The following is a 19,746-nucleotide window of genomic DNA, read 5'->3' on the forward strand; positions in this document are numbered from 1 at the left end:
AGCTCGCCAACGACTCTACTTTCTGCGGAGGCTGAAGAGACTGGACGATGCACATCTGTACTCACGTCCTTCTGCAGATGCACAAAAGAGAGCATCCTAACATGTTGTATCACTGCACGGTATGGAAACTGAACTGCAGCAGACAGGAAGGCTGTACAACAGGTATCAAAACTGCCCAACACATCACCCGCACCAGCTTACTGGCCATGAAGAACTCTATACAGAAAGATGAATGCAGTGCTGGAAAAGGGCGTAACATTATGCAGGATTTCACCCATCCTGCTCAGGGAGGTGGCTACACAGCATCCAGACCAAACTCAAAAACTGTTAATTCCCCAAATAGTAAGGCTGTTCAACACCTCCACCCACTAACCCACCTCTCCCGCGTCCCACCACTACTTTACCATTTCCTGTCAGAGTCACCTTATGTACAGGCACACCTTATGGATATACAACCAAACAATCTATGTATAGAAGCTATCTTATGTTTTTATATTTATTGTGTTTTTATTACTACTGTGCTCTTTATCTTATTACGTTTTTCTTTGTGCTGCAGCGGATCTGGAGTAACAATCATTCTGTTCTCACTTTTGTACTGTAAATGACACTAAACGATCTTGAATCTTGAAACCGGTCCTTTTGTACAGGTCACACCACTCCAGAAGAGGACCCAATGATTCAAGCATCTGAAACCCTGCCCCCCGCGTCAGTTTCTCAATCACACGTTCATCTGATCTCTTTCTATGCTTGCTCTCTTAACCCATGGCACTGGAAGTGATGCAGAAATTACTAACTTTGAAGCCCCTTTCATAACTCCTTACGGTCACTGGTTTCTGTGAATGAAATCCCTCTGTAATAACAAAACCAATATATGCAAATATAAATCGTATATACTGCCAACAGAAGGGGCTGATTTTTTCGTTGGTTAATCTCTGCTGAAAGATTTGGAATGTCATCTACCTACAGATGTAGAATGCCTTATGGTCTCTCAGGAGTGAGAGCAGCTGACTTGAATTGTTGTCACTGAGAGCCCAGTGTCTAATTCCCAGCTCTGTCCGTGCGGTGCTGGACTCACCATAAGGACTGGTCTTTCTCAATGGTCTCTCTAGATTCATTCATAGCTGTTGCAAGAGCTTGGCCAATGGGAAATCCTTCTTTGGCAAGTTTGATACTTGGCTCAAATAACCGTTTCCATGGTAATTTTCCATGCCGTTGGTGAGCGAGTTGGTATCCTCTCATTTCACCAGGTATGGCTATGGCCAATCCTCCTGTAGGCAGAAACAGAAATAACCAATCAGGAACTTCTAAAATGAAAACCATTTGAGTGGACACAATTGCAGATGTTGCTTGGTATTATGTACCCCTAAGGGTCATTTTTTTAAATGGACTATACCTTTAAAAGGAGAGAGAGAGTTGAATTCAACACAAGCACCTTGTTATTAAGAGAGAGAGGCGAAGACTGCTTTGAGATAGTGTTATGGTTTCTCTGCAGCATGTTTACACTTCTGCAAGGACAATGGCAGCTTCTGTGTTCTTACAGAGAGAGAAGGGAGGAGCTATTTGATGGACAGTTGGTGTTCAGTATGGTGAGATAAATAGAAGCTCAATCAATAGACTGACAGACACATGGTTTGGGACACTAGGTGAGCTTTGTTATGCCCACAGAAAGGTGGTTTTTTGGAGGATCGATCAGGAGAATTGATCAGCGGCTCTCGCAGTGTGAAAAGGGTGTGACCAGTGGGGAGTTTTTTGTGTGTCCAATCCTCACCTGGGTTGATAACTCCAGCACAGAAGACAGTCTCCTTTTTTGTGGTCACATTTGGTAACTTTAAAGGAAGAGAAGAGGGGAGAGGAAGGTTTGAAACAGAAGAAACCTAGTGACAAAGAGGTTACTGTTTGGACTCTCTCTCTAAGTAGCCCGTAAAGGTGAGTTTGAGTTCCATTTGAATACGAAGGTGGGCCTGTCACGTAGTTAATCCACAGGAGTGGGTTCTCTGGTGAGGGGAGTACCTTTATGAATACCACTTGTGCGTTCCCCTGTTTTGGGTGTAGTAGTTCACTGAAGAAAGACACCCCTGTGGCAAATCACTGTACTTTGTATGTTGTGGAACTGGATAAGTGGCTATCACATTGTGTTTGGGGTTGGTTCCCTTGAAGAGGGTCCCCTTAGTGATAGACTACTGTTGGGGATAATCCATATGTGGATTCTGTTTATATCCTGTGGTCACCACTTTGGAATGACACATAGCTGAATTCGGGTGTGGTACCACTTGTGTTGAAAGGAAATTCGTTGCAGATCACTGTTGATACTTCGTGTGTGGAGTGGAACAACTTCAGAGATAAAACCTACTACTATTGCTCTTTTGTATTGCTGTTATGGAATCTGTGGAATATCGATGTAATTGCCTCCTCTCGACATTTACCCTGGATTACAAATATCTCTCTTATCACCTATTCTGTGGATGAACTGAACTTTCATACTTTACCATCTCAAGACTCTAAGCCTTGTTTTCCCCAAGCTCAATAGTTTGAGAGTTATACTTGCACACATATATACACGTAACACTGCTAACTTGTTTGATTTATCCAGTTATAAATGACTGTATTATGTAGTCACTAATGAAAGTCGCTTATGTTAACACCAATACCAGACTCTAGCTGTTTTCCATTTCTGTTGGTTCCTTAACCCGTCACGGGGTAGATGACACTTGTCTCTTGGTAAGGGTGCAACAGTTACAGGTTAGACACCTCCAGTGCTGAGATGAATTAGGGATCCTGCCGGTTGTGACTCATCTGTTGTGCTTCAGACAACTAGGTAAATCAACATGGCCTTCCTTCCAGCAGACCCTCTTTTTATTCGGTGACTATAACAACACTACAATGCTTGGGGATTCATAAACCCTTTACAGTTTCAAATTAAAATGTGATTATTAATACCTGCAACACATTTGAGCCCCTAGTGGATCCACCATTCCTGGAAATCCCCCATTTGCCCTACAGATGCCTGTACATGCCGTTTACTAATTCCTAGTTTGAAGGAGCCTTCCTCTGACCATTCCCTAATTCCTTTTTTCCTAGGAATAAATGGAAGGAGATGTTTAAAAGGATGGCTATCCCGTGTATAGATGGAGAGGGAGACGTAAATCAAGCACGATATATAACCAAGAGGACTCACATAACTAGAGGCTTTGTGTAAGTGGAGAGGTGTGCTGTTTGTACTGAAATGCCTGGTCACTGTATCTGATTGTATTCCTGATTGTAATCCAATGGCCTTAGAGGTTCCTGCACAACTTCATTGATTTATTCCTGGAAAGGCTGTTTTGGGTATAAATGAATTGCTAAGCTAGATGCTACATTAGATGGATGACCATAGACAATTTAATGTTGATTGAAATAGTAATTTACTGTAGATGTGACATTGATTTGAAATGAATACATAAACTGTATGTACTGACTCCTAAACACAACCACACTCTTCGACACGCTGGCAGAAACCTTCTGCTGAACTTAACCCTTGGAATCAGGGCTTACAAACAACCAGAAAGAAGAAACAATTGGAAGTGATTGTGGGGTGACTGGGCTCAGTGGAAACTTGGAATTCATTCAGACCCTGGTGCCAAAGAACACTGGAATCAATGTCTGTGCTTACCTTTACGAGACAGGTCATCTGTCTTATTGACAAACATATCTCGTGATGCATCCGCTGGAGCCACTTCTCTAGAATCAATGGCTTCGACTGTTCCTGTCAAAGAAGAATTAGATAATGTTTGAAGCAGCATGGGTCATGTAGCCACAACCCAGCAGGAGCTGGAACCTGGGGGGGAGATAGAGCCTCAACTTTCGGGAACACAGGAGGTGGGCTGCCCACAGAAATGAGCCTGTGGTTCTCACCAGGTGACGTCCTCCCCCACTCATTACAGTGTGCAGTTTGCCCACTCCCTGCAACATCAGAGACAAAAGAGGAATCGGGGGATATGGACCTAGGGGCAGCCTCACTACTAATCTGCCCTCAGCCAACACCAGTGTTACTGGACCAGTCAAGGTGGCCTCTGTGGAGGCTCACCAAGTGCCACTTGATCGTGGTGTTTCACACGTAACAACGTTCATTCCTCCCCATTCAGTAAGATCAAGTGTGATCCTTCACCTCAGCATTTTCTTCCACAAACTCCCAATCATCTACTGAACCAGGTGTTAACAAGGTCACCAATCACTAACACCTCTCAAGCTCTCACTATTTAAAAACTACTGAGGCTGCAGAGGGTAGTAAGTTTAGGCAGTTCGATCATAGGACACAGCTGTCCTCATTACGTAGGAGGTGATGCATCAGAAGTGCAGCATCCACGGCTAAAGGTCCTCACCGTCCAGACTTACACTCCTCCATTTTACTACCATAAAGGCTGATTTATACTTGTGCGTACCAGCTTACGCCGCAGCCTACGCGAGGGGACTACGCCGTTGTGAGCATTTATACTTGTGTGTTGGTGCGTCTGCATCGCTCTGCAATTCACCGCCAACACACTAGTTGGTGGTGGGGTTTCTGTGCCACTGTGTTGAGTTTCTTCAGGTGGAAGTCAATAGGCTGTAACAGCTAGCTACAAACTGGCGTCAAGCGCAGGGTCCTCCATAATTTCGGAGGTCTGTAAAGCTTTATGGAAAGCATTGCAGCCAGAGTTGTCTTCCCTGCCCTTCAGTCGCCCAATGGGAAGCTATTGCAGCGTAGGAGGAAATGCGATGCTAGCAAGCGGACCGATCACAGTTGTTGCGGTCTGCGTCACCGCAACACGTAGCTACATTTTTGGGGAGGTGCGCGTTAGGCTACGGCGTAGAGTACAGTGTAGATACAGCATAGGGTTCGCGGCTACGCCGTACCTACAGCAACAATTTGATACACAAGTATAAATTGGCCTTTAGGGAGGAGCGACCGGAGTGCTTTGAGAACAGCTTCTTTCCCTCTGCCATTAGATTTCCCAATGGTCTGTGAACACCACCTCATTATTCCTTTTTTCACACTATTTATTTATTTTGTCATGTAAAGTAATTTCACTGTATTTCTGCCACTTAGGTTTCACGTCAGCTAAGTCAGTGACAGATGACTGCATTATTTTCTATAAGCCACGCCCATTCACTCGTCTTGTCCATATCCCCCATGCAGTAACCCTAACCCTAACCCTAACACACGGCAACTGTGGCAGGGTTTGCGAGACATTACTTCCTACAAAGTGAAACCCAATAGCGTGAATGACAGCGATGCTTCACCACCAGATGAACCCAATGCCTTCTATGCCCACTTTGAAAGGGAGAATATAACTACAGCTGTGAAGATCCCTGCTGCACCTGATGACCCTGTGATCTGCATCTCAGATGCTGATGTTAGATTGTCTTTAAAGACAGTGAACTCTTGCAAGGTGGAAGGTCCAGATGGAGTACCTGGTAAGGCTCTGAAAACCTGTGCCAACCAACTGGCTGGAGTATTCAAGAACATTTTCAACCTCTCACTGCCACGGGTGGAAGTTACCAGTTGCTTCAAAAAGGCAACAATTATACCAGTGCCTGAGAAGAATGATGTGGGCTGCCTGAATGACTACCGCCCAGTAGCACTCACATCGACAGTGATGAAATGCTTTGAGAGGTTGGTTATGACTAGACTGAACTCCTGCCTCAGCAAGGACCTCGACCCATTGCAATTTGCCTATCACCACAATAGGTCAATGGCAGATGCAATCCCAATGGCTCTCCACATGGCTTTAGACCACCTGGACAACAGACACCTGTGTCAGGATGCTGTTCATCGACTATAGCTCAGCATTTAATACCATCATTCCCACAATCCTGATTGAGAAGTTACAGAACCTGGGCCTCTGTACCTCCCTCTGCAATTAGATCCTCAACTTCCTAACCGGAAGACCACAACCTGTGCGGATTAATGATAATACCTCCTCCTCGCTGACGATCAACACTGGCGCACCTCGGGTGTGTGCTTAGCCCACTGCTCTACTCTCTATATACACATGACTGTGTGGCTATGCATAACTTAAATACCATCTGCAAATTTGCTGACAATACAACCATTGTTGGTAGAATCTCAGGTGGTGACGAGAGGGCATACGGGATTGAGGTATGCCAACTAATGGAGTGGTGACGCAGCAACAACCTGGCACTCAACATCAGTAAGACGAAAGAGCTGATTGTGGAATTCAGGAAGGGTAAGATGAAGGAACCATACCAATCCTCACAGAGGGATCAGAAGTGGAGAGAGTGAGCAGCTTCAAGTTCCTGGGTGTCAAGATCTCTGAGGATCTAACCCAGTCCCAACATATTGATGCAGTTATGAAGAAGGCAAGGCAGCGGCTATACTTCATTAGGAGTTTGAAGAGGTTAGGCATGTCAACAAATGCACTCAAAAACTTCGTGGAGAGTATTCTGACAAGCTGTATCACCTTTCGGTATGGAGGGGCTACTGCACAGGACTGAAAGAAGCTGCAAAGGATTGTAAATCTAGTCAGCTCCATCTTGGGTACTAGCCTACAAAGTACACAGGACATTATTATGGAGCGATGTCTCAGAAAGGCAGCGTCCATTATTAAGGACCTCCAGCACCCAGGGTATGCCCTTTCTCACTTTTACCATCAGGTAGGAGGTACAGAAGCCTGAAGGCACACGCTCAGTGATTCAGGAACAGCTTCCTCCCTTCTGCCATCCAATTCCTAAATGGATATTGAACCCGTGAACACTACCTCACTTTTTTAATGTACAGCATTTCTGTTTTTGCATGTTTTTAAAAAATCTATTCAATATATAGAATTGATTCAGTTGTTTATTTATTATTGTTATTTTTATTTTATTTATTATTTTTTCTCTGCTAGATTATATATTGCATTGAATTGCTGCTGAACCCTAACCCTAAGTGAATAAATTTCACATCACATGCTGGTGATTCCGATTCTGATTCCCCTCTGCACCCTCCTCCCAGCCCACCCTACATCCAACTTTGTAATATTATTATCATGCTTGTATTTTTATTCTTTCTCAGCTCAGACTGGTAAAACCTGAGGTACAGGCATAGCCAAGCACATTCAGTCGCTAGGAACTTTCAGACTATTCTAGTGGCATGTAATATTGTGGCTTTCTGGAGATGTACATAAATATTGCTGTGTATCTCAAATTTAATGCTATTGTGTCATGACTTTGGGATGACATCAGTTGTAGATATTATTATCAGGACAATGTATACCCTGTTCATGTTCCATAGTCTTTCAATTTCCTCTTACAATTCCGCATATTTCCGATGTTTTTCATTTATTGATTTCTGTATGTTATGATGCTTGGAATGCCTCTATCTATAAGCAAGTTATTCTTGCTTGTTTATCTTGTATTGTTATATTCAGATGGTTATAATGGATTGTCCTGTCTGTAATAATATATCTGTAGGACTCTGACTCTACAACTGGAATTATCTTCTATCGACATGAGTTGTACGAGTTTGTAAAGCAAGATTTTGGTGAATGATGTTTGCCATTTGATTGTTCCCATGTAAGTAATCAGATTGAGTTAAACAGCTACTGGATCCTGTAATGTGTCAGATTGTTTCTAATTTCTCTTGGCATTTTCTGTACTTATTGTCTTGATGGTATTTAATTAAGTATTCCTTGTTGACACCTAGTCTGTTCAGATCATAAGGATGTCTTCCATGGAGTCACACTCTTCCACTAGTTAATTTTTTTGTCTGTAGTGATAATTCCTTCATTTTTCTGGGTTGCGTTTTCATTTAAGTTTAGTAGTACATACTCCTCATCAGAACTACTTATGCTCATGCAGTGTATCGAATCCTGCTTTCATTAATGGAAATTAAATCCTGAGAAGTTGTTCTGGGTAGTCCCAACTGAAGTGCGCTTGAGTGTACATTGTGTTTTCTAAAATTTGTCATTTCAGTTCTCATTTATCATTATTGTACCAACTCCCTCATTGTGATCATTGTGACTGTGATCAGCTGGAGCCTGAGCACTCATCCTAGGGACAATGCAACATCACCTTCACCCAACAACTGGATTGAGACATTGAGAGAAAGGTAAATATCATGACCAGTAAACCTATAAGGAAGGACAAGCAGGTGCATGCAAAATAGACAAGACAGGACAGATAGGTTCAATGTGTTTATTTTAATGCTAGGAATATTACGGGCCAGGGAGATGAGCTTGGTGTTGTCTCTTTGCAACTACATATCATTTAAATAAAAATACACATGCGGGAAGTGGTGTTAATTGGTATATTCACATTGCAGTGAGAGAGAGACGGGTCAATACACAGGCACAGACAACCATCCATAAGTAGTGCTAAGGAAAGGCATTGCTCTAAAAGAAATAATCCATACATTACACTTCCTCCTCCTTTAACAACATAAAACTGCATATGTACAAAACATTCAATTTCCCTTTCATACACCCACATTCCAAACAAACATGCTTTCACAATAACGGTCCATAACTGACTTCACAGTTGTAAAGGTTCAGTCTTTTGGGTGGTACCCTGCTTCTTTCAGGATGGTGTCTCTGGCCTGTGGAGTGACATCAGGTTTGGCGAGTGTCTTGTCAATGATAACGTTGCCATTCTCATAGCACCTCTGGTCTGTGGTTTGGCATCAGGTTTGGTCAATGTCTCATCCTAAGACAACGTTCTCAATTGCCGGTACCACATTGCTGTTAGTGTCAAGATCATCACTGAGGGGCAAGCCCAGTGTCTGTAATGTGTCTGATTTGTTGGATGCAGTCGACTCAGGTGTGGTTGAGCATCCAGGATCTGGTCCACATGACGTCTCCATGTCTGATCTCCAACATCCACTGTGTACATCAGTGGTCCAGTTCTTGTAGCCATCCTACTGGGTCTCCACTTGTCTTCTCAGTAATCATGCACAAGGACTTCCTGTCCAACCTCAATGCTCCTTGCTGCTTCATTTAACAACTGGCTGAACTGTTTATTCTGCACTTACCTCTGTAGATCTGGTTTCAGAGCGTCTATACGAGATCCCAGACTCCTGCTCATGAAGAGCATTGAACTGACTTGAAATGTCTGATGCCATGTTTTTTCATGAACAGTCAGAATTCACCTGATGTGTATTGTGGTCTGTTATCACTCATTATTTGTTCTGATAAGCCATTTCAAATGAAGAAATTCCCCAGAATGGAGACAGTCTTTGCTGAGGTGGTTGGTTTCATTGGTGTAACCTCTGGCCACTTTGAATGAACATCCACAGTAATCAGGAACATGGGGTCCGTGAATGGCCCATCAAAGTCAATATGCAATTTTTGCCACGGTGATGACAGCCACTCCCATGGGTGTAACAGTGCCTGTGAGGGTGCATTTTGAACTTTTTAGCATCCCAAATAGCTTTTGGCCAAGTTTTCAATGTTTATCTATTCCTGGCCGCCACACGTAGTTCCGGGTGAGACTCTCCGCCCTGACTGTGCCCAGGTGTCATTCATACAGTTTCTCTAGCACTCTGGTATGCAGCTTAGAGGGAACCACAACACGAGATCCACACATCACCATTCTTCGACATACCAACAGTTAGTCTCGTCTCACTGAGAACTCTGGCAACCATGAGCTGGCCATCCTTTCATGATGATGTCATCGACTTTTGACAATGTCGAGTCATTCCTTGTTTCCCTTTGTATTTCAGAGTTTGTTACTGGCAGCTGGTCCACCAATGTGGTGTAAAACACTTTTGCTGAGTCACAGTATGAAGACTTTTCTTCCGTTGCCAGTAGCGGAAGAGGTGACTAGCCATCAGCATTGCTGTGTTGTTTGGTACCTTTGAACACTATGTGATCAGAGTGGGTTCCGAGGAAAAGTGCCAACATTGTAACCAGGTAGCAGATATCACTGGCATTTCCTTCTTGGGACTGAATATGGACCTAAGGGGCTGGTGATCTGTCACTAGCGTGAACTTTTATCTGTAGAAGTAGAGGTGGAACTTCTTTATTCCCCAGATTAAACTAAGGGCTTCTTCATTCTTCTTTTCTTTTTCAATATTTTTATTGATTCTTACATAAAAGAATAGAGTACAGTAGGATATATAATATATATCGATTACAATATATTGGAATCACAAATATAGTCTCATTACCCCATATCCATATACATTAAATTTAAACATAATATTGAAAAGACATAATTTTATTATACAAAAAAAATCTAAACCCACTACCAGAATAAAAAACAGCTGTTTGGTTAAAAAAGGAAAAAAATCCTTATCATATAATAAAACATATTGTTAGCCAACATCTGTGCTTAATAGTAAATCAAAGATTTTTAAAATAATTCAAAAAAGGTCCCCACAATGTTAAAAAACCTTGTCTTAGTTCAGAAATTGAACAACAAATCTTCTCTAAATTTAAACATGATATAACATCATGTAACCAATGAGTACGAGTAGGCGGAGAGACATCCTTCTACTGAAGCAACAATGCCCTCCTGGCTATAAGAGACATAAAGGCCAAAATATGCAAATCATGTGTCTCCAAAATAATATCATTTCCTCCAACAATACCAAATAAGGCATTTTACCAAGGTTCTGGAGGTGCTCTTCATCATTCTTGCCAGTCATGCTGATGTCATCAAGGTAACATTGTACTCCTGAGATACCTTGGAGCTCTTTGCAAATTGCTGTAGCTGATAGGACACCAAAGACCAGATGATTGTACTGGAACAGTCCCTTGTGAGTGTGGATTGTGAGGAACTTCCTGCTTGACTCCTCAGTCTGCATTTACAGATAGGCTTGTGACAAGTCAATCTTTGAAAACTTCTCCTCACCTGCCAAAGATGCAAGAATGTCTTCTATTCACGGCAGGGGATACTGCACAGTACACAGCATTGGGTTGATGCTCACCTTGAAATCCCCACGTATCTGAACAGCTCTGGCCTTCCTTTTCTTGATCACCAGGACAATGACCGTGGCCCAACCGCTCCACTCAACCTTGGAGAGAATTCCAGACGCCTCCAAGCTCTGCAGTTCAGCATCCACTTTAGAACGTAGTGCGTAAAGCACTGGACAGCTCTTATGGAATCTTGGTGTTGCTGCTTATTCAGTTCAATTCTGGCCTTCATGCCTTTAAGTTTACCAATACCCTTCTCAGATACCTTCTCATTGGTATTAAGCATCTGTGACAGTCTCTGGTTAGTGCTGCTTCTACACAAACTCATCCAAAAGTTAAAAAGACCCCAAATCGCTGCCAACAGAAAAAAAAATCCTAAGTCAAGTCCCATTATCTGTTTTCCTCCATTACAACACTGTAAGTGGCATTCTTGATGAGAGACAGGAATGTAGCAAAAGCTTCTCATTTGCTTATTACAAAAGTCTGTGTTTTTTTTTACAATAATTACGTTTTATTCGCAACAGGAACTACACATTTCCCATCAAAATATCATGCTCCTTTTTCAGGGTTTTCTTGTCTTCATAGAATACAAATGCCTACTGCTCGCCATCTAAAATCAAATCTAAAGTGAACAGTAAATCTTAAGGATTGAATTCTTTCACATTTCAATTCGAACAATATTATAAAGCAAAAATATAGGACAAGATATTTAGTTTCTAAATATGTTGAATCTTGACATCCAAACTTTTAAATTTCACAAGGGAGGATTTGAATATTTTAATCAGATTAAAGTAAAATTCTTGAGCTTGCTCATGTGTCTCTGCTTAATTTACAAGCACAAGATTGAAAAGAGTTAAAAACTGTCACCTCCTTTATCATGCATCGATCATTAATTCCTTCAAAGATGCAAACATGTGAAAGCCTGTGAACTCGAGTTGAACACTGTACTTTCTCTCAGTGAAAGGCACAAAATCTTCTCTATCCTTGTATTCCGGCCCATTTCTCCAAGAATAAGAGAAGCTGTTCTCTATTAAAGGGGCCTGTTGGGGATTTAACATCTGGTCCTCCTGACAGTAGTCTACTGACAGGAGTGCATGCTTGGGATCCAATTCCTCATTTCATGTGCTTAGAACGGAGGTGGATAGGTTTGCGATTAGTCAGGGCATCAAATGCTACTGGGGATAAGTAGGAGAGTGGGCTGAGAGGGTTATAAATCAGCCGCTGAAATCCTAACGCAGACTCAATGAGCCAAATCCCCAAATTCTGTTCCTATGTCTTATAGAGATCATGGCTCGGGTCAATGACAACAGTTCCTCTACACCATGACTTCAACTGCCTCCCTCAGACAAAGGTGCCTGCTCCAAATCTGGGATGATCCTGCTTTCTCCCACTGCCCAACAACAAGGAGCTGAACAGCCCAAGGCTTAGGGAGAGAGTGTCTAAAGGCAAGTGGCTGAGGGCCCTCAGATACCCGTCGCAGAGGGTGGTGGATGCAGAAGGGAGAAGGCCAATTGAGCAACCACCCACCTTTCGGTGCGTCGTAAATGATCATGTAGAAACCTCCTCCAATCCCCATGCTGTGTGCATTGTGCAGCCCGTCACATAGCATGCTGGCAATGGCCGCATCGACTGCTGACGCTCCCTGCTGGAGAAGGTCCCTGTGATAGAAAGAGAGTGAGGGTTAGTCTGCAACAGTTGGCCCACCAGGCTGTGCCTGTGTCAGAGGCACAGGTGACGCAGGAGACTGCGGACGTTGGGAACCGGACTGCAGACGGTCACCTGGAAAAACTCCACAGGTCAGTCAGCAACTGCGGCCAATTCTGGTTACATTTTAAAATAAGGAGAGAAGGAAATCTCAGTAAATTTGCTTCAGGGGCTGCAAAGATCGCTGCCGAAGGTTCGTGGATGAATCCTGCGGAGGGCTCCACACAGGCTGTTGGCCTGGCAATGTTCTGCAGTATGACTGTGGCAGGTAACCATGGAGACAGAATTTCCTGTGTCCACAGATACCATGGAGGTGTTCCAGGATCATTGGGCAGGGAAAAATATCATCCAGATAGGGATGGAAATGTTTTAATTTACTATTGTTGTCTATTTTGTTACATTATTTTAGATTTGTAAATTGGCAATAAGCGTAATCAGTAACGTGTCAGCATGTAGAACGGCCAACTCCTGTGATATAATCAGTGACGTCTGAACGGGTTGTGTTCACTGTTCCCAAGATATAATTTGTGACGTCTGACCGGGTTGTGTTTCCTGTTCCCGTGGTATAATCAGTGACGTGTGACGGGGTAGTGTTCCCTCTTCTCATGATATAATCAGTGACGTGTGACCGGGTTGTGTTCCTTGTTCCCGTGATATAATCAGTGACGTGCGTCCGGATTCTGTTCCCTGTTTCCGTGATATAATGAGTGACGTATGACCGGGTTGCGTTCCCTATCCAAATGATATATTAAGTAACGTGTGACCGGGTTGTGTTCACTGTTCCCGTGATATAATCAGTGACGTGTGACCGGGTTGTGTTCCCTGTTCCCGCGATATTATCAGTGACGTGTGACCGGGTTGTGTTCCCTGTTCCCGTGATATAATCAGTGACGTGTGACCGGGTTGTGTTCCCTGTTCCCGTGATATAATCAGTGACGTCTGACCGGGTTTTGTTCCCTGTTCCTGTGATATAATCAGTGACATGTCACTGGGTTATATACCCATGATATAATCAGTGACGTGTGACCGGGTTGTGTTCCCTGTTCCCGTGATATAATCAGTGATATGTCACTGGGTTATATTCCCGTGATATAATCAGTGACGTGTGACCGGGTTGTGCTCTCTATTCGCGTGATATAATCAGTGACGTCTGAGAGGATAGTGTTCCCTGTTCCTGTGATATAATCAATGACGTGCGACCGGGTTGTGTTCCCTGTTCCCGAGATATAATCAGTGACATGTCACCGGATTATATTCCCAGGATATAATCAGTGACATGTCACCGCGTTTGTATTCCCATGAGATAATCAGTGATGTGTGATAGGGTTGTGTTCCCTGTTCCCGTGATATAATCAGTGACGTGTGACTGGATTGTGTTCCCTGTTCCTATGATATAATCAGTGACATGTGACCGGGTAGTGTTCCCTGTTCCCGTTAAATAATCAGTAACAAGTGACCGGATTGTGTTGCCTGTTCCCGTGATATGATCAGTGAAATGTCACTGGGTTATATTCCCATGATATAATCAATGACGTGTAACCGGGTTATGCTCCATCATACCGTGATATAATCAGTGACGTGTGACTGGAATTGTGTTCCCTGTTCCCGTGATATAATGTGAAGTGTGACTGGAATTGTGTCCCCTGTTCCCGTGATATAATCAGTGACGTGTGACCAGGTTGTGTTCCCTGTTCCTGTGATATCATCAGTGACGTCTGACCGGGTTGTGTTCCCTGTTCCCGTGATATAATCAGTGATGTGTGACCGGGTTGTGTTCCCTGTTCCTGTGATATAATCAGTGACGTGTGATCGGGTAGTGTTCCCTGCTCCCGTGATATAATCAGTGACGTGTGATCGAGTTGTGTTCCCTGTTCCCGTGATATAATATGTGATGTGTGACCGGGTTGTATTCCCTGTTCTCGTGACATAATCAGTGACGTGTGACCTTGTTGTGCTCCCTGTTCCCGTAATATAATCAGTGACGTGTGATCGGCTTGTGTTCCCTGTTTCCTTGATATAATCAGTGACGTGTGACCGTGTTGTGTTCCCTGTTCACGTGATACAATCAGTGACGTGTGTCCGGATTCTGTTCCCTGTTCCCATGATATGATCAGTGACGTCTAAGCAGGTTGTGTTCCCTTCTCCCCTGATATAATCAGTGCCGTGTGACCGGGTTGTGTACCCTGTTCTCGTGATATAATCAGTGACGTGTGACCGGGTTGTGTTCCCTGTTCCCGTGATATAATCAGTGACGTCTGAGCAGGTTGTGCTCCCTGTTCCCCTGATATAATAAGAGGCTAGGCATGAGGAGGTTAGTTCACAACAGGGGGATGGGAACCAGTGCAGAGAGACAGAGGGGTGTGAAGTGAGGGTAGAAGCAAAAAGTACTATGGAGAAAAGTAAAAGTGGGAGGCCGACAAATCCAGGGCAAGCATTAAAAAGGGCCACTTTTCAGCATAGTTGTATAAGGGCTAAGAGAGTTGTAAAAGAGCGCCTGAAGGCTTTGTGTGTCAATGCAAGGAGCATTCGTAATAAGGTGGATGAATTGAAAGTGCAGATTGTTATTAATGATTATGATGTAGTTGGGATCACAGAGACATGGCTCCAGGGTGACCAGGGATGGGAGTTCAACGTTCAGGGATATTCGATATTCAGGAGGGATAGACATGAAGGAAGGGGAGGTGGGGTGGCGTTGCTGGTTAAAGAAGAGATTAACGCAATAGAAAGGACGGACATAAGCCGGGAAGATGTGGAATCGATATTGGTAGAGCTGCGTAACACTAAGGGGCAGAAGACTCTGGTGGGAGTTGTGTACAGGCCACCTAACAGTAGTAGTGAGGTCGGAGATGGTATTAAACAGGAAATTAGAAATGTGTGCAATAAAGGAACAGCAGTTATAATGGGTGACTTCAATCTACATGTAGATTGGGTGAACCAAATTGGTAAAGGTGCTGAGGAAGAGGATTTCTTGGAATGTATGCGGGATGGTTTTTTGAAACAACATGTCGAGGAACCGACTAGAGAGCAGGCTATTCTGGACTGGGTTTTGAGCAATGTGGAAGGGTTAATTAGCGATCTTGAGGCCCCTTGGGTAAGAGTGACCATAATATGGTGGAATTCTTCATTAAGATGGAGAGTGACATAGTTAATTCAGAAACAAAGGTTCTGAACTTAAAGAGGGGTAACTTTGAAGGTATGAGACGTGAATTAGCTAAGATAGACTGGCAAATGACACTTAAAGGATTGACGGTGGATATGCAATGGCAAGCATTTAAAGGTTGCATGGATGAACTACAACAATTGTTCATCCCAGTTTGGCAAAAGAATAAATCAAGGAAGGTAGTGCACCCATGGCTGACAAGAGAAATTAGGGATAGTATCAATTCCAAAGAAGAAGCATACAAATTAGCCAGAGAAAGTGGCTCACCTGAGGACTGGGAGAAATTCAGAGTTCAGCAGAGGAGGACAAAGGGCTTAATTAGGATGGGGAAAAAAGATTATGAGAGAAAACTGGCAGGGAACATAAAAACGGACTGTAAAAGCTTTTATAGATATGTAAAAAGGAAAAGACTGGTAAAGACAAATGTAGGTCCCCTGCAGACAGAAACAGGTGAATTGATTATGGGGAGCAAGGACATGGCAGACCAATTGAATAATTACTTTGGTTCTGTCTTCACTAGGGAGGACATAAATAATCTTCCAGAAATAGTAGGGGACAGAGGGTCCAGTGAGATGGAGGAACTGAGCGAAATACATGTTAGTAGGGAAGTGGCGTTAGGTAAATTGAAGGCAGATAAATCCCCAGGGCCAGATGGTCTGCATCCCAGGGTGCTTAAGGAAGTAGCCCAAGAAATAGTGGATGCATTAGTGATAATTTTTCAAAACTCGTTAGATTCTGGACTAGTTCCTGAGGATTGGAGGGTGGCTAATGTAACTCCACTTTTTAAAAAAGGAGGGAGAGAGAAACCGGGGAACCGGGGAAAACGTCGGTGGTGGGGAAACTGCTGGAGTCAGTTATCAAGGATGTGATAACAGCACATTTGGAAAGCGGTGAAATGATCGGACAAAGTCAGCATGGATTTGTGAAAGGAAAATCATGTCTGACGAATCTCATAGAATTTTTTGAGGATGTAACTAGTAGAGTGGATAGGGGAGAACCAGTGGATGTGGTATATTTGGATTTTCAAAAGGCTTTTGACAAGGTCCCACACAGGAGATTAGTGTGCAAACTTAAAGCACACGGTATTGGGGGTAAGGTATTGGTGTGGGTGGAGAGCTGGTTAGCAGACAGGAAGCAAAGAGTGGGAATAAACGGGACCTTTTCAGAATGGCAGGCGGTGACTAGTGGGGTACCGCAAGGCTCAGTGCTGGGACCCCAGATGTTTACAATATATATTAATGACTTGGATGAGGGAATTAAATGCAGCATCTCCAAGTTTGCGGATGACACGAAGCTGGGTGGCAGTGTTAGCTGTGAGGAGGATGCTAAGAGGATGCAAGGTGACTTGGATAGGTTGAGTGAGTGGGCAAATTCATGGCAGATGCAATTTAATGTGGATAAATGTGAAGTTATCCACTTTGGTGGCAAAAATAGGAAAACAGATTATTATCTGAATGGTGGCCGATTAGGAAAAGGGGAGGTGCAACAAGACCTGGGTGTCATTATACACCAGTCATTGAAAGTGGGCATGCAGGTACAGCAGGCAGTGAAAAAGGCGAATGGTGTGCTAGCATTTATAGCGAGAGGATTTGAGTACAGGAGCAGGGAGGTACTACTGCAGTTGTACAAGGCCTTGGTGAGACCACACCTGGAGTATTGTGTGCAGTTTTGGTCCCCGAATCTGAGGAAAGACATCCTTGCCGTAGAGGGAGTACAAAGAAGGTTCACCAGATTGATTCCTGGGATGGCAGGACTTTCATATGATGAAAGACTCGATGAACTGGGCTTGTACTCGTTGGAATTTAGAAGATTGAGGGGGGATCTGATTGAAACGTATAAGATCCTAAAGGGATTGGACAGGCTAGATGCAGGAAGATTGTTCCCGATGTTGGGGAAGTCCAGAACGAGGGGCCACAGTTTGAGGATAGAGGGGAAGCCTTTTAGGACCGAGATTAGGAAAAACTACTTCACACAGAGAGTGGTGAATCTGTGGAATTCTCTGCCACAGGAAACAGTTGAGGCCAGTTCATTGGCTATATTTAAGAGGGAGTTAGATATGGCCCTTGTGGTTATGGGGGTCAGGGGGTATGGAGGGAAGGCTGGGGCGGGGTTCTGAGTTGGATGATCAGCCATGGCCATAATAAATGGCGGTGCAGGCTCGAAGGGCCGAATGGCCTACTCCTGCACCTATTTTCTATGTTTCTATGTTTCTATATGTCAACGGGTTCTGTTCCCCGTTCCCATGATATAATCAGTGACATGTCACCGCGTTTGTATTCCCATGATATAATCGGTGACGTGTGACAGGGTTGTGTTCCCTGTTCCTGTGATATAATCAGTAATCTGTGACCTGGTTGTGTTCCCTGTTCCCGTGATATAATCAGTGACGTGTGACCGGGTATTGTTCCCGGTTCCCGTTAAATAATCAGTAACAAGTAACCGGGTTGTGTTCCCTGTTCCCGTGATATGGTCACTGAAATGTCACTGGGTTATATTCCCATGATATAATCAGTGACGTGCGACTGGGTTGTGTTCCATCATTCCGTGATATAATCACTGACGTGTGATCGGGTTGTGTTCGCTGTTCCTGTGATATAATCAGTGAAAAGTGGCCCGTATGTGTTCCCTGTTCCCTTGATATCATCAGTGACGTGTGACTGGGTTGTGTTCCGTGTTCCCGCGATATAATCACTGACATCTGAGAGGATAGTGTTCCCTGTTCCCGTGATAAAATCGGGTTGTGTGACGGGGTTGTGTTCCCTGTTCCCATGATATACTCAGTGATGTGTGACCCGATAGTGTTCCCTGTTCCCCTGATATAATCAGTGAAGTCTGAACAGCTGTGTTCCCTGCTCTGCTGATATAATCAGTGACGTGTGAACGGGTTCTGTTCCCTGTTCCTGTGATATAATTAGTGACTTCTGACCGGGGTGTCTTCCCTGTTCCCGTTAAATAATCAGGAACAAGTGACCCAGTTGTGTTCCCTGTTCACGTGATATAATCGGTGACCTGTGACCGGGTTGTGTTCCCTGTTCCCGTGATACAATCATTGACGTGTGACCGGGTAGTGTTCCATGTTCCCGTGATATAATCAGTGACGTGCGACCGGACTGTGTTCCCTGTTCCTGTGATATAATCAGTGACGTGTGACCGAGTATTGTTCCCTGTTCCCGTTAAATAATCAGTAACAAGTAACCGGGTTGTGTTCCCTCTTCCCGTGATATGGTCAGTGAAGTGTCACTGGGTTATATTCCCATGATATAATCAGTGACATGCAACTGGGTTGTGTTCCATCATTCCGTGATATAATCAGTGACGTGTGACCGGGTTGTGTTCCCTGTTCCAATGATATAATCAGTGATGTGTGACCGGGTAGTGTTCCCTGTTCCCGTGATATAATCAGTGACGTCTCAGCAGGTTATGTTCCCTGTTCCCCTAATATAATCAGTGACCTGTGACAGGATTGTGTTCTCTGTTCCTGTGATATAATCAGTGACGTGTGACCGTGTTATGTTCCCTGTTCCCGTTAAATAATCACTAACAAGTGACCGGGTTGTGTTCCCTGTTCCGGTGATATAATCAGTGACGTGTGACAGGGTTGTGCTCCCTGCTCCAGTCAGATAATCAGTGACGTGTGACCGGGTTGTTTTCTCTGTTCCCGTGATATAATCAGTGACGTGCGACTAGGTTGCGTTCCCTGTTCCCGTAGTATAACCAGTGACGTGTGACCGGGTTGTGTTCCCTGTTCCAATTGTATAATCAGTGACGTGTGACCGGGTTGTGTTCCCATGATAAAATCAGTGGCGTCTGATCGGGTTCTGTTTCCTGTTCCCGTGATATAATCAGTGACGTCTGACCGGGTTGTGTTCCCTGTTCCCGTGATACAATCATTGACGTGTGACCGGGTAGTGTTCCCTGTTCCTGTGATATAATCAGTGACGTGTGATCGGGTTGTGTTCCCTGGTCCCGTGATACAATCAGTGACATGTGACCGGGTAGTGTTCCCTGTTCCTG

General features: G+C 44.0%; 1 protein-coding gene across 1 annotated transcript in view; it reads right to left on the minus strand.

Annotated features, from left to right (window-relative positions):
• LOC140193340 (glutathione hydrolase 1 proenzyme-like) overlaps window positions 1-19,746 on the minus strand; it is a gene marked incomplete at its 3' end in the record, with an annotated part of 245,683 nt that overhangs the window by 46,906 nt on the left and 179,031 nt on the right. The window contains exons 3-5 of the mRNA XM_072250662.1: window positions 12,396-12,526; window positions 3,650-3,742; window positions 1,076-1,268 (exon numbers count right to left, since the gene is read on the minus strand). Coding sequence (XP_072106763.1) covers window positions 1,076-1,268; window positions 3,650-3,742; window positions 12,396-12,526 — 417 coding nt within the window. The remainder of the gene's footprint in view (window positions 1-1,075; window positions 1,269-3,649; window positions 3,743-12,395; window positions 12,527-19,746) is intronic.

The sequence above is a fragment of the Mobula birostris genome, unplaced genomic scaffold (genome assembly GCF_030028105.1).
Source record: "Mobula birostris isolate sMobBir1 unplaced genomic scaffold, sMobBir1.hap1 scaffold_508, whole genome shotgun sequence".
Classification (NCBI taxonomy): Eukaryota; Metazoa; Chordata; class Chondrichthyes; order Myliobatiformes; family Myliobatidae; genus Mobula; species Mobula birostris.